Source organism: Electrona antarctica (assembly GCF_951216825.1).
Source record: "Electrona antarctica genome assembly, chromosome: 8".
Taxonomy (NCBI): domain Eukaryota; kingdom Metazoa; phylum Chordata; class Actinopteri; order Myctophiformes; family Myctophidae; genus Electrona; species Electrona antarctica.
Window position 1 is genome coordinate 7,400,820 of NC_136789.1, and position 22,021 is coordinate 7,422,840.

The 22,021-nt window shown below is 42.9% G+C and overlaps 1 protein-coding gene across 1 annotated transcript; it reads left to right on the forward strand.

The window, feature by feature from the left end:
* Positions 1–5,837: 5,837 nt before the first annotated feature.
* Positions 5,838–21,734, forward strand: LOC306927409 (sodium- and chloride-dependent GABA transporter ine). The gene is made up of 14 exons (XM_079507135.1): positions 5,838–6,074; positions 7,232–7,393; positions 10,488–10,622; positions 12,282–12,489; positions 13,251–13,383; positions 13,506–13,640; positions 15,369–15,472; positions 15,578–15,702; positions 17,406–17,518; positions 18,307–18,447; positions 19,409–19,508; positions 19,930–20,030; positions 20,150–20,317; positions 20,444–21,734. Exons 2-14 carry the CDS (start codon positions 7,267–7,269, stop codon positions 20,594–20,596), a joined length of 1,743 nt encoding a protein of 580 aa, XP_079363261.1. The 5' UTR covers positions 5,838–6,074; positions 7,232–7,266; the 3' UTR covers positions 20,597–21,734.
* The last annotated feature ends 287 nt before the right edge of the window (positions 21,735–22,021 follow it).

Below are 22,021 nucleotides of genomic sequence, written 5' to 3' on the forward strand. Positions count from 1 at the left end.
GTCTCAGCTTCACTATCCGGGTTGAGCTGTCTTGGAGAAGAGTTAAAAGCCTTAACAAACTGTTGCCTCCGTCCGCCTCTTCAAGCATATCTAGCTGTCGGTCAATATATATATATATATATATATAGCGTCTTGTCACCGTGTGTCCCATTGCCCATTTGTCACCTTTAATGTTTCAGATTCATATTGTATGTTCTGTTGATCAGTCCTTGAGTAGGACTAGGTAATGGCAGTTGCTTTGTGGGACTGAAGATGTTTCAAAAGGCGGTAGGCTAGCAGCTTGCGTATTGCTTCATTTCTGCACAACTAACATCCACTGCCAGGAGCTCTAAAGTGAAACTCCTAAACATTAATTCATCACTTATCCGTGAGGGGACCCGGGATGAAGGAAGGCAGCCATAGACGTATGTCTATGTTCGCAGCAAGCTTGGCTTCCGTGTCGCAGTGCTTGTGCGACCTATAGCGTGTGAAAACGTGTACGTCACCAAGAGGGGGTGGCGTCTGAAAAGCTTGGGACGGCCCTCTCGTGGGCATTAAATCCTAGCCCACATCACTCAGAATAGAGTGACGGTGGTATGTATTTGTAAATATTAAGCTCGTTCTTGGCGACAACATAGTGAACCAACACCACGTCGGGCCCAAATACATTACAAGGACAAGTTAAATGTTGTGAACAAACACGGCTGTGCTTAGATACTTTGTTGAACATGTCTCTGCGCCCATGCGCCGATCCAAGCCATTCTACGTCTTTTGTAAACTCGTCAATCTGGGTTCCTTGATGCTGTCTCCATGCTGGAAAGCTGAACATCTAATTACGTTTTCTGGCTCATTTCCTCGACGTGACCTGCTGTGGCACTTATTTACTGAGCAAGTCTGCACCATTGTGAGGTCAGTTTTGTTTTGTTTTTCTCAATGCAAACAAGCCAGCAAGTATGGCGGCCGCTACCATGTGACACATGTGTTGATGCCCCCTCCAGGAGATTTTGGTACACCCTATTGGTTGTGTTTTCCCCGGTGCAGCCGGGAAATGTAGTCTGCCAGTTTGTATTCAGACCAGTAATCGATTTGATGTCGCTCAGTACCACTATAGTATTGAGTAACAGCATTAGGCAAATATCACAGTGATGACGTTTAATGTCTATTTAATTCCGCAGTGGATATATCATAAGTTTGGGTTAGTTGCAACTTGCATAGGAGGCCTTTGCTTGTTTCTCCAGTTTCAATTGAAACGGGCCTCCACCCTCAGGGGGCCTCCGAGCGCTGGCTGACTGTCGGGTGTCCCCCGCCACCCTTGGCCTCTCGCTCACTCGCTCACTCATATCTTGTTGTTAATCTACTTAACGTTGCAGTTAGTAGGGATGGGACCGATTTTCTTCGTGGCCGCTTGGTAGCTACTTGGTAGCTACTATCAGGTGAAATCTGTTGTAAGCCTTCATTTTCTGGTACCAGCTCAGGGGCCTCGCTGCTAGTCGAGTCCGCCCAGGGTCTGGGAGGTTGTGGCTCGATCACCGGCTGGGTCATACCAAAGACTCCGGGAAAATGGGAACCCAGTGCTTCCTCCGATCCTCGGCACTCTGCATCAATGGTCGGACTGGAGTAAGTCCCTGCGTCATTCCAGTGTCACGTCCAGGGGCTGTACGTGTACATCAATCCGCCTCACACTTCTGAATCAAGAGTTGGGCTCCTGCCCCGGGCCTCATGACTCTGCAAGGCTTGTTTTTCTGCTCCTCTTAGTTATTGCTTCAAATGGCATTGGATGGCAATCTAAATGAATGCAGTATAAGTTCATAGGTAATGGCATCGATGTCGTCAATTATCTGTCATCGCTTCCTCATAGAAGCTGTTTAGTGTCATGTTAAATAATTAATACATGTATTAACAATATTAATTATTATAATAAAAATCACACCCGTGTGAACTGAGTGGTGCAAGGTCTTATATAGTCTGATCAGCTATGTCAGTGACGTCACACACTAACCATAGTAACCATGCTCACCTTTGCACGAACACGTAGGTATACAGGTACACAAATACAGACAAGCTGGTTGTTGGAGTGGTTTGCACCACTCAAAAATAAGTGGCTATACAGGACAGGCATATATCTTGCTTTCTCTCAAAGCAGATCATGTTTTATCTATTATCTGTGGCTCATTTGTTCAACAGGTTCATGACCCTCAGATATTCTCTTGGTCCTAAGCTTTCTTTCAGCACAAGTCTCAGACGTCCTAAGGTCGCTCAGTCAGGAGATTCACCAATGCTTCTTCAGCTGGCGTTGGTCGGTTGGGGTTTCTTCGAAAGTGATGGTTCTAGTATCTTGCGAAGAAGTAAGTCCATCACCATCACCCTGACCCTGCAGCGCTGTTGATTCTGCAGCATGATTATAGATTGCTCGTATGGAACATAGTAGTGTATCTCATCCCAGTTCTGGACGAGGGTGGTCTTGAACAGTTCTCGGGTCTGCATGACATGAAGCTATTTTAACTTCTTTAAGCTCATATTCAATGGCTCAAAGGCCTCATGAAGAGCATATGCCGCTCATGTAAGTTAATTCATTAGGGGCATCTATCACGTGGGTGTCTAAATAGACTAGGATTAAGATCTAAGGCTTTTCTCTTTAAATATCGGTTTCTCTCTCTTTAAACGGCTTATCGGGCTCGTGTGGTGTGGGAAGTCTCTTCTGCTGATCTTGACCCTCAGCATGATCTCTGTTTCCGATCCGTGCTTAGGATCCCCTATTCACACTTTTAATCATTCAGCCAGGATGAAGTATAAGTAACTCTGTCTCTGCTTGTGTCTTTTAGTTCTGCATTGGGCAACCTGCTTTGGCTGCGTTCTGGACTCCGTAAGGTGGCGTGAGCCCTGCCTAAGCCAGGGCTATCGGTCTTCTCAGCTCATGCCCTCGCTACTCCTGATTCTACTGCCACCCTGATGCGCCAGTTGCCAACCAAAACTCAGGCCATGGTCCTCAGCTGCCCATGAATCATTATGTGCATCTAATCAGAAGAGCTTCAGTTGTTTATTCAGGATGTAATGAATGCAAGTGCTATATCCGATCAGGAATGGTAATCTTATTACCTTGCATATACGGTGGTCGCTGGGTGGAATGCTTACAGGTCGTTATCTCAAGCTTAAATGGCTATAGTAGCATACCGGTTCTCATCTCAAGCTTATGTTCATAGCGGCTCTGAAACAGCGGGCCGGTGGCGTTCCTCTTGCTGACAGAGGGCCGGTGGCGTTCCTCTTGCTGACAGAGGGCTGGTGGCGTTCCTCTTGCTGAGGACGTCGGCGTAACGGTGAATGGTTGCACTACACGCGTGTAGTGCAACAGCAGCAGCAGCAGCAGCAGCAGCAGCAGCAGCAGCGTAGAATATTCCTCTATAGTGGCAATAGAGGAATGGCCTCAAGCTTAAATGGCTATAGCAGCATACCGCTTCTCTTCTCAAGCTTGAGAAACAGCGGGCCGGTGGCGTTCCTCTTGCTGACAGAGGGCCGGTGGCGTTCCTCTTGCTGAGGACGTCGGCATAATGGTGAATGGTTGCACTACACGCGCGCAGCAGCGTAGAATATTCCTCTATTGGCAATAGAGGAATGGCCTATCGGCGAGCGCAGCCAAGCAGGCCTTTTTCAGCTAAGCTTAAGGTTAGTATGCCCCAGCCGATCCCAGATGGTTGTCTCTCATGCTGGGAGAAGAAAAAAGAAAAGAAAAAAGGGGATCGGCCGGGGCCCCACACATTATTTTTTCTCAAGAGGTAAGCCTCACGGCTCGGCGTGCAGTCATGGCTACACATAGCTCACGTAAAAGTTAAAATATCCGTGCAAAATCCAGAAATGCATAGCTTGCATTTCGTCACTATTCTCAGTGGGACATCTGCACGGATGTGTATCGGTTGAGTATTCCCGTAGGGCGTTCCGGTTCTGCTTTGTTGGGGGGGTTAGCATATCCGGCAGGTTCCAGAAATGCATATTTGCATTTCGTCACTGTGTATCCATAGTGGGTCACCTGCCCGGATCAACGGTGAGAGTTCACCGAAAGTATGTGTGTTGGGGGGGTTATTGTATATCTATCTCCCTGCTCTTTATATTCTGTGTTATTGCTTAACCATGCCGAGCAGGGAGAAATCCAGCAGAGCCGAACGCCAAATCTAATATCATATGCACACTTGTTACTCATTCTGCAATAAATATTGGTTTAACTATTCGTGAGTTGTCTGACTGAAATGAGACGTAGCTTGCGAAGTTAGTTCATTCAGACAACCTCAAGGGGGTTCATGCCATGCTCAAGGCGCATACTATACTCAAGGGGTTAACATGCTGCATTACTATGTGGGTGTACAGTGTGTGCAGTCCCTCACGTCATTCGCCGATGCGGCAGTCAGCTGACCAATTGGGCGGGCTACTTAAGCTCACCAGTCTGCATGCTCTTCCTGCCTTCCTCTGCATATGGTCCCCGGTTGTATGCGATGTTTTTTCCCACCTCCTCCCCAGCACCACCACGGCTCTGCTATTTATGTTCCCCATGGGGGGTTATTGTATATCTATCTCCCTGCTCTTTATATTCTGTGTTATTGCTTAACCATGCCGAGCAGGGAGAAATCCAGCAGAGCCGAACGCCAAATCTAATATCATATGCACACTTGTTACTCATTCTGCAATAAATATTGGTTTAACTATTCGTGAGTTGTCTGACTGAACTAAACATCATACATGGTAAACTACATGTAATCTACACTAGCTAAAAGATGCAGGGCTTATTAGACAACATTTGGGACACTGAAGTCATTATTTAGCTACACCAAACAAATTACTCAGCTGATACTGAACCCCATGTTGAGTTTCACAGGAGCGGTGCCACCAGTGTGCCCTGGCTGTACGTTGACATCCGCTCGAAAAGCTACTACATTGACCCCCCCCCCCCCACACACACACACACACACACATACACACACACACACACACACACACACACACACACACACACACACACACACACACACACACACACACTAAACCTCTAACAATATTAAAATACCATACATTTTACCCGAGTCAGACATAACACAAACCTCTAATTTAGCAGAATATTAGGATTCTGGGACTGATACTGTATATGGTACAAGGAAGCCAGTGAGTAAGTCCATGGGTCCAAATTTGGATTCTACATAGTGAAAAATTTATGATTTGACACCAAGATCATTCAAATAGGACGAGTCTATGGGATTTTATTGCGTAATGCAATATTACTGTATATTGCATTGTATATATTACTGTATATACAGAACACGTGATGGATCAGAACAGGTGCATCCTTTTGACAGGTTGGCTTCGGTTAACTGATTCTGCAGAGATGGCACTTGAAAGAAAATCGTTGTAGGCTACTGTGCATTTCTGGCAAATCTGTGAAATTACAAGTGTGGTTGCCGATATGGAATTTTCCATTTAACACTTCTTATATTTAGTCACAAACTATGTTTTCTTACGTTAGTCACAAACTATGTTTCACTTTGTACCACTCACTAGCGTGAGCAGGGCCTGTTCCTTCACATAGAGGGACCAGAGGTCGTCTTGACCTGGAGCTAGGATACTCCAGAGTCCAGGCTCTGCCGAGCAGTTTGCTCATTATAGTGTTTTCTTCATGTCTGAGCGGTTCAAAGCCGAATGCATAGAGATAAGGAGTTTCACCCACTGCAGTGCACCCCCTCCCTCCTCCTCCTTCTCTACCCTCATGTCTGTCTCTCCCTGTCTCCCTGTTCTTTTTTCTCTGACCAGAGGGGTGGGAACCGAATAACTAGTGTATTGTGTATCATCATTTTATGCTTTTATGCTGTTTGAATATCTGCTCGGTGCACTTGGTCAACCAGCATCCGTGTACTGTACACGTTAATAAACTTCACAGAAGAAAATTCTTTGGTCATTCATTTATTCTCACAGGGTTAGAGCTCCAAAGATCAAGCCGCAACTGACTGGCCAACACGGCGAATCGACGGCTCCAAAACGGAGAGATCTGGACGGGGAATCACGACTGCATCTGTCGTTCAGTGCCTGGATTTAAAAGGACCGTGGCAACACTAATAACGGTGAGATTATTCCAAATTCCAAACAAGTTCCTGACAATTAAAAGGGTGATTATTTAAGGGGTTTTAATATATATATATATAAAGCCACATCAATGTCTTGATGTCATATTCGACCATAGGCCTCATTTTGTTATTAAACCCCTCTGGCGTCTCACGATTTGTTTTAAAGGCTAATTTTGGTCATGGGTGGTATGGCCGACTTGGCATTGTAGCCTAGGGGATATTTCTCACGCGCTCAGGGGGCCGGGCCGAATCTGGCGAGCCGCCCAACGTCCGAAACAGTTGAGAAATGACAGAGTTACCGTGTGGGGGTCCCTCTACTGTACTGTACTGTACTGTACTGTACTGTACTGTACTGTACTGGCACACCCGAAATCATCATATATACAGTTAATATGTGCGTCTGTTTGTGTGTTAGGTTGCGCACAGATGGTGAAAAACGTTTTCTTGCTCAGACCCAGGCACTCACCCACCCAGCCAGCCACCCACACACATAGCTCACCACTCAAAAATCTTGCAGGAATAGAGACAACAAGAGAGCTTTACAACAGAAAGCAAACTATTAGGAGGACTAACTATTAGGGCATTTGAACACTGATGCCTGCCAGTTACAATGTGGGACACCCTGTCCCACATTGTGACTGGCAGGCATCGGTGTTCAAATGCCCTACAATTTGTGGGACGCCTGAAAAGTCTTGGAAATGAGGGACTGTCCCACGCAAAGGGGGACTTCTGGTCACACTATTTACATTTATTACATATTGTGATGTCACTCCAGTCCAGACTGATACCTTCATTCTCGGAGTGATCTCAGAGTGCATCAGCGGTCCATTGAAGGTCTGTGCTGTCTGTTCATTATTGTTCTCTATTAACACTCACATTACCTAAGGTTGCTAAAACCTCAGCAAGGAACCTTTGAAAGCAGATGCCATAAGATACATATCTTAGACCTACGGCTTCAAATGATTACTTGCGGTCTCTCTAAAAGTTCAATAAACCCATTATAAACATGGTCCAATGACCTACATAAAACAAGAAATGTATGGACTTGCCCTGTCTTGCAGCTGACACATGCTTATGTAAGCTAATCATTACAGATATAAAGGAGGGTTGTGACATCAAGTTTCACTTAATTCCTAATCCACTTTGAAATGCAGTACGAGGGAGAGAGGAGAGAGAGGAGTAAGCCGCCATGGACCAAGCACCTGGTAGACCAACATGGAGCAAACAGATAGAGTTTACCTTGGCTGGTATTGGCTCTGCTGTGGGCCTGGGCAATGTATGGAGGTTCCCATATCTGTGCTACAGGAGTGGAGGAGGTAAGTCAGCAATGTTTTCAACCTATTCTAGTAATTGGATGCTAAGGTGCATGAGGAATGTATGGAGTAACATTCCTAATGCTATAGTAGCCAAATATTGATTCAGATGCGACATTGATGACATGTTTGTGAAGTTTATGACATAAACATACACTTACATAATAGTCAATTATGTAGGTAGGCTACCATGAGTGAGCATTTCAGGGTGTCTACATTTCGTGTCAGTCTACTGTATACCTAGCAATAAAGGCATCAAAAGCCCCCCCAAAAGATCTGAAGATACATTTAAATCATAAGTATTATAAGCATCTGTGACAAAGGACCATAAAACATGACTTTCTGGAAGCCAATTAAAGGCAAACAGTATGGAAATTCTGTGCAATTAAATAACTGTGAGGTTTACACAGGTTTACATGTGTAAAGAAGTGGATGAAAATACTTTTGTACTAATTCTATGCACATTAATTAATTAATGAATTAATAACAGGGCAAAAGTAGGTTACATTTTCCCTGTTATAAATTAATTAAGGACAATTTTACATAGAAATTAAGATGAATCTGAGCTCAGGACTAAGGTAGTCACTTGACTATGTTTTGGGGGTTCCTTGGACCATATGGATGAATGTTTGGTTTGTTTTAGTTGATGCAAGCAGCCCACCATTTTGCCCGTGCCAGCTTTTTATGATAGCCTTATAAGCATTAACACAACCCTGTAACTTGAGGAGGTCTTCAGTAATTGTGGTGGCCGTTATGCAGGCTTAAACACTGGTCACTATGATTCTAGTCTCTCGAGACTGTTGACTCCGTCATAATACAAATTCAAGGAAAATAAGTCCTGGAATGTAGCTTTATGAAACTTGTTTCCTTTATGATGATAAAGTATGCCAAACATGACAAAGGAAATTAAAGAGGTGACCTTTGTACGGATGTCATAAAGCAGGTATCAGGTAAACAGGATCTCTTTAAACATCTACACACGTGGCCTGTAGTAAATCTCTGTTAGGCAATTTAAAGAGTGCCCCAGTCCTTAACGACTACAGCAATGCCGGGCCCCAGGCACAAATCAGAAGGGCGCCATAACATTTTTCCAAAGGGGGCACTGTATTTATTTTTCCAACACCCATATGTATAATAAAATACTCGCCTATACAATAAACACAGTCATGTGTTGAAAGTAGGATACAATTATGCAGCAGCACCAACAGCAAACAAATTCAATTATGTTGAGCATCATAATGTCCTCCGCCTATATTACGGTTGCCCAAAACCGCCCCAAAAAGGCCTCTGCCCAGGCTCTGGACAGGGCCCCTGCCCAGGGTCCATATATGGAGCTGGCCTGTTCTGACACCACACCACTCCATATTTGGGCATGCCTGACACAGAACTCCATAAGCTGGCCTGTTCTGACATCCCCGGTGTCGAGTGCCATTTTTGGGCAGAGGCCAAATGTGATGTTATAACATCACAATGTGTAGGCCTCTGCCCGGGCTCTGGACAGGACCCCTGCCATATGGAGTTGGCCTATTCTGACATCATTCTGACGTCTGCATAGACTCCATATTTGGGCATGCCTGATCATAAAAGGGACACAGACTTAATATCTGGGTGGGGCATCCATTTCCAACTTGCATCGTTCCAAGTAGGCCAGTGCCCAATGGGCACCGCTGTAGAGGCTCCAACTGGCACTGCTCTAGTATTTATAATAACTAGAGCGGTGCCCATTGGGCACTGGCCTACTTGGAATGATGCAAGTTGGAAATGCATGCTCCACCCATATGTCTGTGTCCCTTTTATGGCCATATATGGAGTTCTTTGTCAGGCATGCCCAAATAAGGAGTCTATGCAGATGTCAGAACATCATTGTGATGTGAGAATAGGGCAGCTCCATATAGGGTTTGCGCTGGCTGCGAACTAACTCGGAAAACAAGGAAGTGAGTTGACCAAATAGAATCCATTTTTGGATACTGCTTTGTCTATTTCTCGCTCAAATGTTTTCAAAAACATTTTTGAGAGCAATGTTTAGCTGTAAATGACATTGTGTGTCACAGTGTGTGTGTGTGTGTGTGTGTGTGTGTGTGTGTGTGTGTGTGTGTGTGTGTGTGTGTGTGTGTGTGTGTGTGTGTGTGTGTGTGTGTGTGTGTGTGTGTGTGTGTGTGTGTGTGTGTGTGTGTGTGTGTGTGTGTGTGTGTGTGTTTACATGGCTGTCATGTTGGAAACAGCAGTAGGCTAAATCAAGCTGGTTCTCAGAGGGTTTGATTAGGCAGTGGTCTGTTATAGAGCGGAGCGAAGACATAACAGACCTCTGAATTCAGCGATTGACCAATCAGAATCAAGCGTTCAACCAAGCCATGTAATAAGATATAATCGGCATTAACACAACCCTGTGACTTGAGGAGGTTTGCATGATGAAGCACTAGCACTGTTCATTATGATTCTTATAAGGCCTACGTAGGTTGGGGTACATGCTTCTCTTCTCCATCAGCAGAAATGTAAAAGAGTGCCTAAAAGGGATGCCCACACAGCCCCTAACGACTACATGCCGGTCACCCTGACATTGCATGTATATGGTAACTTTATTGGAAGGATAAAAATGCCGGGACACACATGTCCCAAACTTTTGTCCCTTCTGGCTCCAAAACTGTGGAATGCACTAGAGACGGATGTTTTTAGCTTACATATATGATTCTTGATGACTATTCATGTTTTATATTTGATGTATTACCATGTTTTGTTCTTGCTTACAGTAAATCGCTATGGATTAAGAGCGTCTGCTAAATGCCTAAATTGTAAATTGTAAGGATAAACCTCTAGAGATACATCATCTCATTTTAGAGGGGGGCCTCAATATACCATGGACATCAAGGTGAACTGGACTGATAATAACACAGAGGCCCTCTACAAGAAGGGCCAGAGCAAACTGTTCTTCCTGAGGAGGCTCAGGTCCTTTGGCATTGTCTTGTCTGTCTGTCTAAAGCACGTTGACTGGCACAGCGGTCAAAACATCCCAAATGATGCAAGCACAGCTGTTCCTATAAGGTTGCAACCTCTTTCAAGAACTTGGTAGAAGTGTGAGTCTGTTATCTTTCTATACTAGGTGCCTTCCTGGTGCCATATGTGCTCATGCTGGTGGTCCTGGGGATTCCTTTGCTCTTCATGGAGCTGAGTATAGGACAGTACATGAGGAGAGGACCTGTCCAAGCCTTGGCTAAAGTCTGCCCACTCTTCAAAGGTAATATCATATCCCTGATATGTCCTAAGAGTAACCGGAACGCTCGCCTCCAAAACACACACATGCCCCCATTTGTTTGCAGACCCCCAGAGGTTCTTGTATTCTTGTATTTGTTTTATTGAGGTTTAGTCAGACAACTCTTGGAGTGAATTTAGAATATATATTTATTGAGCATAATTGAGCATAGATATATGAAGCATAGATTGGCGTCAGTCTCTGTCCCTATATTCATTCCCTGTAACATTAACATTTTAGTTAAGTTATAAGCCAAATAGAATTACAGGGAATGAATAAGACCCCCATGCAGGGGGATCTAGAAACAGAGCCTACAGGTGGATGCTGGGGAGGCAGCAAGGTTAGCAGCAAGCGAGGCAGGGAGACAGCAGCAGGAGCAGCAGCAGAGGCACGTCCGCACACGCACAGCAGGAGAGAAGCCAGGAATGAGCAGGTAGGCAGATAAAATAGCCGCTCTGATCAGCTAAAGAGTGCATGAGACTAGTCACCTGATCAGGTAGGTGCGCTCGCGAGTTGCCTGCCTGAACTAGCTACGCAGGCATGCATCATTTAAGGTTAGGAATACGTTTGTGAAGTTACGTTTAGAAATATGGTTTGTTTTAGGTATAGTTTTACTGAGGTTAGGTTTAAGAATAATGTTAGGTTTAGGTTAGGGATGTCCCGATCACGTTGTTTTTGCTCCCGATCAGATTCCGATCATTTGATTTTGAGTATCTGCCGATACCGATTTTTCCCGATCCGATATTTATTTTATTTTATTTTATTTTCATAAAACACTTATGCCATATAGGCCTACAGGACAACCAAGGTATAGTTTTACTAAGGTTACGTTTAGGAATAGCTTAGGCTGAGGCATAGTTTTACTGAGGTTACGTTTAGGAATAAGGTTAGGTTGAGGCATAGTTTTACTGAGGTTACATTTAGGAATAAGGTTAGGTTGAGGCATAGTTTTACAGAGGTTACGTTTAGGAATAGCTTAGGCTGAGGCATAGGTTACGTTTAGGAATAGCTTAGGCTGAGGCATAGTTTTACTGAGGTTACATTTAGGAATAAGGTTAGGTTGAGGCATAGTTTTACTGAGGTTACGTTTAGGAATAAGGTTAGGCTGAGGCATAGTTTTACTGAGGTTACGTTTAGGAATAAGGTTAGGTTGAGGCATAGTTTTACTGAGGTTACGTTTAGGATTACCTGGTGGCGACCATTCTGAGGTCGGAATGTGTTTTGGGGCGAGCGTTCTTGTATTTGTGATCTTCCCATGTTTTCTTGGTGACCGATTATGTAAAGATATTGCAAGATAATGTATGTGACATAATCACTGAAGCAGCAAAAATGATGCATAATGTATCATTAGTTGTGTGATTGACGCGCACAGTAAATAGCATCTACAAAGCTCCCAACGCATTGTGCTGCGAAACGTTGTGAAACATTGGGCTTGTAGATTAGCTATTTTCCGTGCATGGCATTATAACATGACATAAATCATAAAGCATAAATCAGACTTGAGTCAGGACATTTGCCTGAAGGGTTGAAATTAATTAAATAAAGTATGTCTCTTGTGGAGCTCTAGAAACAAGTGTGCAGATGTTCCTCCTTCCTCTTCAAACTTTACAATGCACATTTATATGACATGACATTTGCCCTCAGGAGTGGGCATGGCGACAGTGGCCATTTCCTTCACCATGTGCACCTACTACAACGTCATCATTGCCTGGGCGTTATATTACATGTTCAGCTCCTTTCAGAGCCAGCTGCCCTGGCAAAGCTGCAACAACACCTGGAACACACCCAGCTGTACCACCTATGCCACCAATGGAAGCACAAACTCTTCCATGGCGAGCCAGCAATTCTTCAAGTATGGGTCACCATGTAGGAGAATCACTGGCCGTTGTTGTTTGATGTGACTACATTCATGTAACAGTATAAGTAACATTATGGTTTGATAGCTTTTTATATAGTTCTATAGTTGTGCTCACTAGAAACACAAAATCAAATACCGTCCTGTATGTCATGTCACAAAGTTGGCTCTCTAGAGCTCTGTGGTTCATGTAAAAGGACAGACCACACCAATGCAACTAGTCGCAACTCCTTGCAACAAAATAGTTTCAATGCCAGTCCACACCAAAGCAACTGCCATTGGGGATAATGTTTGCAAGTAGTTGCATGTTGCAAGGAGTTGCATCTGTGTGGAGTCTGTGGACTGGCCTTAATAACCCAGTTCAGATAACTCTGTTCAGATAAAAGAATGTGTTTGAGGAAGGCCATTTGACTTCATGTGTACGGATTTCAATCTAAAACATAAATTAACTCAAACTGAAAAGGAGCCAGTGAAGTGTAAATCGTACATGGCAATGTCCCAGCCACGTTAGTGGTTGCTACAGAATATCTGTATGATATGAACCCATTTATTCATGGGAGGCTATTGAAGAGAGATGTTCTAACTGTGATATAAAGTGACTTACTGTTATACTTGAGTAAGTACAAACCATAATAATACAGTAATAGCAATGGTTGCACGATGGCCTAACGCAATTACCTGTAGGTGTGCCCATTTTATTGGATCATTTACATAAAAATGAAATGTGACCAGTGTTTTCCTGCATGGTTTTGTTGTAGTTTTAAAATGTTGGAGAGAACAGGGGGAGTGGAGGAGACGGGAGACTTACGTTGGGAGCTGTTCCTGCTACTGCTACTGGCCTGGATCCTCAACTACTTTTGCATCTTCAAGGGGGTGAAGTCAACGGGCAAGGTGAGAAAATAAACAGAGAAATAAATTAGTGGAATTAATGGTAAATAACAAACCTTCATGTGTATCTGTGCTGTGCTGTGTGCTGTGTTTGTGCGCGTGCGTGCGTGTAATCCCACATTTAGGTGGTGTACTTCACAGCACTGTTCCCATATGTAATCCTGTTGGCTCTACTGATAAATAATGTCCAGCTGCCTGGAGCTGTGGATGGGATATCCTTCTATATTATCCCAGACTGGAATAAACTGGGGTCTGTGGAGGTAAGAGAAGGCCGAGTGCTTGCAGGTTGCTTTTCACATGATGCCCCAACACAATCACTCTGCCCTGAAGAGACACTCTTACCTTTGTATTTTTAAATTAAAGCGGACACTTTTTGTCTCCACCAGGCCGAAGGCATGGGGAGAGAGTATGTTTTGCACTCCGTCCGTGTGTGTGTCCTTCCTTCCTTCCTTCCTTCCGTCCGTCCGTCCGTTATCAGCTAATCTCCGGTACTGTTGGCCCGATCCATGCCAAACTTTGCACACACACTCCATGGATGCCAACGACGAACCTCTGCCCCAAATATTCCTCAACGGCCTGTTATAGCGCCACCATGAGGCCGATTTAGGCAAAACACATTTCTGTAGATTACTCGTACACATTTTATCCATACATCACACAATTCGGTATACACAATCGCCATAGTCATGTGATCAACACAGATCTGCACAATGTCCCATCTTCCATCCTGATTGGCTAATATTGGCTTCCAAAGCTCACATGATTGGTCCGTTTCGAACAAAATGCCACAAATCACAAACACAGTGTGCAATTTCCGTGAAATTATACACACACATTTCCACTAGGCCAAGGACGACATGCCACTCATTCTTTTCCAAATCAGCCTCATGGTGGCGCTATAACAGGCCAATTCCTGTTTTTAGCTATAACTTCATCAATCTGTATACAACTTATGTATGCGCACTCCCTAGAGGCCATGGAAAAACATTGTCCCTGCATCCCTCCACATCTGCCGGTTATAGCGCCACCATGAGGCCAAATTCTGCTAAACACATTGTTTATGTTAGTCGCACAGATTTCATCCAAATCTCACGCAAATCGGTACACATGATCTCTGTAGTCATGTGATCAAGACGAGTCTGTTGGATTTATCAGATTCTACACCGATTGGCTAACATTGCCTTCTAAAGTTTTCAGGAGTGGCCCGTTTCGTTCAAAATGCTGCACATGTCCTGCTCATCCAGAATTCTATCCTCAGAGATTCGATGAGTGATCTGGCTCTGCATTTCCTCAACAAAATGAAGAAAACTGTTGCAAAAAACAAACAAACAAAAAAACATGTTTACATTACTCCTAAACATTTTGCCAAACATCTCACACACTCCTATCCTCCTGGTGGAGACCTGTGCCCAGAAGGGCACTTTTTCTAGTTTATCTTGAATCTTTGCTTCTGGGGGGGGGGGGGGGGGGGGTCCCGGGAACACAATATGTTGAGGTAGCGGTCGACCGTCGACCACTGGCGGCCAAATACATATGATTTTGTCATATACATATGATTTTGTCAGATACATATGATTTTGGGGTCCTTGACATGAAAGAGTTTGGAGAAGGCACTGATCTCAGATCTTAACGGGTTATGATTAACAGGTTAGTCACCATGACAGGGAATCAAATTAGATTCTGCAGTTCTGACAGCAATGTATTATTCCACAGTTTGGGAGCCAGGAGGGATACGATTCTAGGACGTGTGGGGCATTGGCCAGGGCGTTTGGGCACAAACAGCTTAACTGTGTTAGCTGGTCTTGTGAGCAGGGAGGGTGGTGGAGTTAGATCATGTCCTGAAGGTATACGGGTGCCATGCCCTTATTTGCCCTGTAGCCTGATATGTGTACAGTACACATACCTCCATAATGTGCAGTATGCATATATGGTGGTAAAGGTTACTAAGAGGTTTTGAATATAGTATACGTATAAGCTTTCTTTTGCAGGTATGGGTCAATGCTGCAGCTCAAATCTTCAACTCCATTGGCATAGGTTTTGGCTCTCTTTTGGCCATGTCTAGCTATAACAACTTCAACAACAACATTTTAAAGTAAGCTGGGAATCCTAACCAACTCCAACCCACTCTCTTTTAAAAACGAAGATGTGTGAGCCATTAAAGAGACCTAAATCTAAAGATCATCCTATCTCCCCACAGGGATACCTTGACTATAGCGCTCATCAACTCCTTTACCAGCATCCTGGCTGGATTCGTCATCTTCTCTGCTTTTGGCTACATGTCCTATTTGCAGGACATTCCCGTTAGTGACATAGCCGTGGACGGTAAGAACAAAGGAACAAGTTCCTCTATGTTGCATAATCAAAGTGCCACTGAAGCTTGTAAAAAATATATGCCGCTTCGTCATTATTGATTTAAGCACAGTGTCTCATCATGTGCGTATAAAAAATACTGTAACACTTTCATTTCATTTCATTTCAACCTTTATTTAGTTCTCGGAGAACACACTGAGGGCTGAGACCCTCTTTTTCAGTGGTGCCGAGATTACAACACATCAACAATGTACAATAGGGGGGACAAAGAAAACAAAACATAGATGAGTAAAGTAAAATGACTCGTAATAATAACATAGTAATAACACATTACATAGTGATCAACTCAATTAAAACAGGTACAGTTGATATTTACCAACGTTGATATGTCAAGTTGAAAGCGATATAGAGAAGGAAGAGAGCTGTACTTTAGTGAAGTTTGTAGGGTGTTCCAAGTGTGTGGGGCAGCGCACTTGAAAGCAGTTTTTCCAGAAGTGGTGGAGGTATGTATTGTCTCAAGCATCAAATAGTCTTGAGAGCGTGTATGATGAGAAATAGTTTTCCATTGTAAAAGAGAGTTTAAATAAGAAGGTGAGTTCCCAATTAGAGCTTTATAGATAAATAAAAACCAGTGTTGGTCTCTTCTTGACGCAAGTGAGGGCCAGCCAACCTTATTGTACAGTATGCAATGATGGGTGTTATAGCTGTCGCCTGTTATAAATCTGAGGGCAGAATGGTAAACTGGGTCTAAGATTTTAAGTGTGGTAGCTGATGCGTTTCTGTAAATAATGTCCCCATAGTCCAAGGCGGAGATGAAAAGTGCTTCAATTAGTCTCTTTCTAGTAGGCCAAGGAAAGCAGGATCTGTTTCGGTAAAAAAAGCCAAGCTTCATTCGCAATTTCTTTGCTAAAATCTCAATGTGTGTGTTAAAAGTAAGTTTCTCGTCCAGCCAGATCCCGAGATATTTATAATAAGGTACTCGTTCAATGGTGGTGCCATTTGAGGTGTATAGCTGAGGCTCATTTCCATTTAAAGCTCTTCTCTTAGTAAAAAACATAAGTTTGGTCTTTTCAGCATTTAAAACCAATTTTAGATCCAGCAATGATTTCTGGAAAACATCAAAGGCAAGTTGCAACATATGAGTAGATTTCTCCACAGAGTCTGAGAAACAATATAAGATTGTATCATCAGCATATAAATGTATATTACAGGTTTGTAATGTATTTACAGTATTATTGATATATATAATAAACAGTATGGGACCCAAAATCGAGCCTTGGGGTACTCCTTTAGATATATGCTATGCAGTCCATGTCTATAACGCATTAATGGAGAACTTTTAGACTGCAAGGTGTTGTTAAATGTCCCAGAAACTATACTGCCAAGAGATAACCTGTATCCAGGAAGTAACCCAACTGTAAACTAAACTGTAATTGTTTATCATCAATCATCATCTGTACTCTACCACAGTGCAATAGAACAACGTTCATCAGCATATAATATAGGTGAAAACCTTTGAAAATCTTTTGAAAATAGCAGAACACATCCAGGACACGTTGAGCTTGTAGATCAACAGATGTTCTTAAAAAATTGGTTATCGGTAAATGAAAGTGGTTAATATAATAATAATTTGAATGAGTGACTGAACTAACTAGTCAATGTTACCTTTACTGTTATGACACAGTGATATGTAGTGTTTGTACTGTATATTACAGGTCCAGGTCTGGTTTTTGTGGTCTATCCTCAAGCTTTGGCCACAATGCCAGTGGCTCCACTCTGGGCTGTGATGTTTTTCTTCATGTTGCTATGCCTTGGCCTGGACAGCCAGGTAAATACTACCTATCTCTTTCAATGTCTCTCTCTCTCTCTCTCTTGCGCATGCTAATGGGTACACAGACTACATACACACACACACACACACACACACACACACACACACACACACACACATGGCTGGACACACGCCCACATGTGCGCACAGAATCCAGTTCTCAAGAAAGCCTTTACCATAATATGTGTGTATTATATATTGACCTTGACCTGCATATGGATAACAGTGGAGTAAAGGTTCAATCTTTATGAGAGACCAACCTTGAAGATACAATATTTATCCACAAAAAAATCTCATGGAGTCTTAAAAGGTTTCATGACATTAATTTTCATTTATTTTTTCTTTTAGGTTTTATGACCTCAATTACACCCAAACAACCTGGACTTTGAACATTCAGTGGATTTTCTGTGGTCTGGGATTTTCTCTGTGTCTGTGAAGCCTTTTGTGCTGCAATGAAAACAGGCAAAACAGTGAAAACAGTGACATCTGCTTGCTAATCCCATTGTCATATATGGGATTTCTTATATACATATCTATGGGATTTGCTGACTCTTACATCACACTCCACAGGAAAATCAGAGCACTTGTTTGAGCCAGAACACCCTAGACCACAGGAAATCTACTGAATGTTAAAAGTTCAGGTTTTTTGGGTGCAATTGAGCACAGAAAACCAAAAAAAAGAGAAACATTACAAACACGTTTTTTTTATGTCACAATCCCTTTAAGAAAATAACTGGTCAATTAAATAATGGTACAATATGCATAATCTTTCTTTTCCCGCCCAGTTTGCCATGGTGGAAGTGATGGTAACCAGTCTCATGGATGGATATGAACAACGTCTGATGAAGTTTTTCAAACATAAGGAGCTGTTGGTTCTGGCAGTGTGCAGTGCTGCTTTTCTTTTCGGGATCCCTCATGTCATGCAGGTACACAGGCCTTATCTTTTTGTTTTACAATCTTCTATATATACAACCTCAACTTCATTTTATTGTCACATCACATGTTTACAGTCACCAACTGACTGTAAAAACATAGGTGAAAATATTTTTGTGCAAGCTTGCCAGTTGCCACATTATTGTGGTCATCCCAACAGTGGTGGAAAAAGTACTCAAATGTTTTACTTTATAAGTAAAAGTATCAATACTGCAATGTAGATATACTCTGTTACAAGTAGAAGTCCCATATTTAACAGTACAAAAATATCGGCATCAAAATATACAGAAAATACCAAAAGTGCAAGTAATCATTATGCAGAATGTCCCATTTCAAGTTCAGAATGTATACAAAATCAGACCTGTCTGAACTGAGTGGTGCTGTACTGTACTTGTACTGTGCGTGTGTGTGTGTTAGGCTGCGCAACAGTGACACTTGGTGGTGAAAAACTGCTATCTCTGTGCTTAGACATACACAGAGACAGACATACATACAGTACATACATACAGACACACATTGCTGCGTATAGGAGTGGTTAGCACCACTCAAAGATATTTTGAAATGCGACGCATTGTGAGCTTGTAGATCTGCTATTTTCAAATGCTCAAAATATATGGCAGAAGTGGTTAGTGTGATTTGTAATAATAATCAAAATCTACAAAGTAATTAGTAACTAATGTTTTCTAATAATTGTAGTGGAGTAAAAGTACAATAGGCTCACCTCCTATGACGTGCAGGGCTGTCAACATCTGCCCTTTGTGGTCGAGGGCAATGCAGTTCCCATATCAGGCGTGAATGGAGCATGATTGTCCTTCTGTAGCACGCCGAGAATGCATAGGGATTCATGCTGAATTTCTTCAGCTGCCTGAACAGAAATGATTGGGCCCTTTTCAAGTTTAGTGAGCTCCTGCATGATTTATGATCAAACTTCAGTCCTCAATGTCTTTCTTCCAGGTCGGAATCTATGTCTTTCAGCTGATGGATCATTACACTGCCATAGTATCCATCATGTTCCTTGCCTTCTTTGAGGTGGTATCTGTCTGTTGGATTTATGGTGAGAACAGAACAACATGCTCAAACCTATTGGTTATTGTCCACCAGACAACATAATTGCAATTCCAACTTGAATGAGACACATTAAACAATTACATTCCAAATCAAAATATTCATGACTGCAGCTTGTTCCTTTTGGAACATTTAAAGCAATATGTCGAGAGCTACAGTATATAAGCTTTTACAATCATAGCCACTACAGTAAGTCAATGAATAGGAAAAATACTAATAGTACAAATGCATGTCTAATCAACGGGGTTTGAACCCTGAACTGCTGTGCAGGAAACCAAACTTCTAAGCTCATAGAAATGAGAATCCCATCTGGCCAGGGGAGATATTTTCTGGGCTTCGGGCAGCTAGGGCAGGGATATACATGGATGGTCACTGCCAGGTGCCTGACTCTAATTTCTTCCCATCCACAGGTGTGAAGCGACTTTCAGACAATATTGAAGAGATGACAGGAAAAAGAGCAAATATTTACTTCAGAATGTGCTGGCTGGTCATTGCTCCCGTGCTGATTGCTGTGAGTCAGCAGGCTGTTTGCATATCATTTATGAATGGCTTTATTTATTTATTTGCTGCGCAGTAAAACCTTGCGAACACACGTCAAAACACAACTTAAATCACTCTTGTTTGTGACAGGTAATCCTAGTTTTCACCATCATCCAATTCAAACCAGCCCGTTATGAAAATTACGTCTATCCACCCTGGGCCCAGGGGATTGGCTGGCTCATTGCTATGGCCTCCATCATTTGGATTCCACTGGGAGCCCTTCACACAATGTGGGTTCTACCCGGCTCATTCACTCAGGTATAGGCTAATGACACTCACCATTTTCTAAATATTGCATAATAGTATGCGGTCAACCTTTACGCCAACAAGTCACATGTCATCTTTGTTTGTTTGTGTCTCTTCCTATACTATTCTACCATACAGAGACTGAAGCTGTCCATCACGCCTTTTGCACTCAATGAGAAGTCAAAAGAGCCTTATTACGAGAGGGGAGGAAGAGACCTATATCCAAGCATAGCAGTCGTCAGCTTTAAAGTTGGTCTGAGTGAGAAGCCTGCCATTCAGGTCAAGCTTTGATGCCCCTGCACTTTGCAGTGTCATGGCATTTATCACTTGGTAAGGACAAAGCTCACTCAGCCTTTGACCTATCCACCACTGGACCAGGCCAGAAGGACTAATGTAGGCCTACAGTTTGGTTCTGGCATATTCACTGTACGGTGAACTTTGTCGCAATATGTTTGCCGTGTGGCAGTAACAGCAAAGACATAACAGTAGCCGACACTTGGAACAATTGGAAGAATTCCACAAAACTAATTTAAGTGATGATGATAACTTGCAATGCCACGTGTATTTAACTTACAAATATGGACCAGGGGTCATCATCAATATGTCCGTACACGGACAATGTGTCTGTGGCAAAATACTTGGTCTTGTCTGTGGCAAATTTTAGATTTTCTGTTTTACACACCATTATAATGCTCTTATTTTGATCATAATATCCAATTACTGAATGTCAAGTCTCCAGGTGTTTTCAGAATATGAATGAGTATTCCACTGATTTACTATGACACTGTGTCCAGCAGCTAGTTAGTACTGGTGGTTCTCAAATGTTTTATTTGCAAGGAGCCCCATAACCCTGAGTGAACATTTTAACACTTGCGTTACAGTCCTTTTATGGTCATTTAGGGCTATAGCCAGGGCTGCCGACACTCCTGGATCCTGCAGGAGTCTCCATTGGACCACATCTCCTGCAGGACCCCTGCATTGTGATTTTTCCTGGAATTGGTATCAAACTCCCAAAATTCACCAAAACACAGGGACTTACATCTACTATGTTAAAAAGTGTATGAGGGAGGACCATAGGGCCCGGACCCCCCGCTTGGGGAGTCCCCCCGACTCCTCAAAAGAATCTCCTGGATTCTCACAGTCCAATGTTGGTAATCCAACCCTGGCTATAGCTCTTTGTGTTTCTGGTGAGATTATTGGCCAGGAGAGGAAAAGAACATCCACACTCTGTTCCACAGAACTTACTTTTTATTAATGGCGCAAAGTTTCGACCTTTTTAGGTCTTCATCAGGCGAATGATTATTGTCTACTTATTTTGTATATCTGTAGCAATTTTTTTAATTTTGACAAAAATGTCCACAAGCCATCATGGCAATGACACCTGATGTGGACAGCTTATAAGCCTGTTGATTCTTAATGGTCACGCAACATTCACTGTACAACATACTATTAAATGTTAAAATATCATGGATGCTATTTATTGCATATATTACAACATTACCTCTGGCTCTGATGTATTGCTGTAGTATGACTTCAGAGGCTTGTTGTTTCAGCCTATCCGCTTCTGGCCCAATCTGTCAAACTCAAAACCTTTGCTAAGCACTCCACCTTGTGGCCATTTTATGTTGACGACTTTGTAGTCATTGTAGTTCCAACTAACTTTTATACATGACTTAAGCTCAATTCTTAACCGACTGGTTTATTACAGTAGGTCAA

Coding starts and splice junctions, on each gene's coding strand:
- LOC306927409 (XM_079507135.1), top strand. CDS start 7,267: ATGGACCAAGCACCTGGTAGACCAACATGGAGCAAACAGATAGAGTTT. Junction 18,448..19,408: donor GGATCCCTCATGTCATGCAG/GTACACAGGCCT, acceptor TCTTTCTTCCAG/GTCGGAATCTATGTCTTTCA. Junction 20,031..20,149: donor TTGCTCCCGTGCTGATTGCT/GTGAGTCAGCAG, acceptor TGTTTGTGACAG/GTAATCCTAGTTTTCACCAT.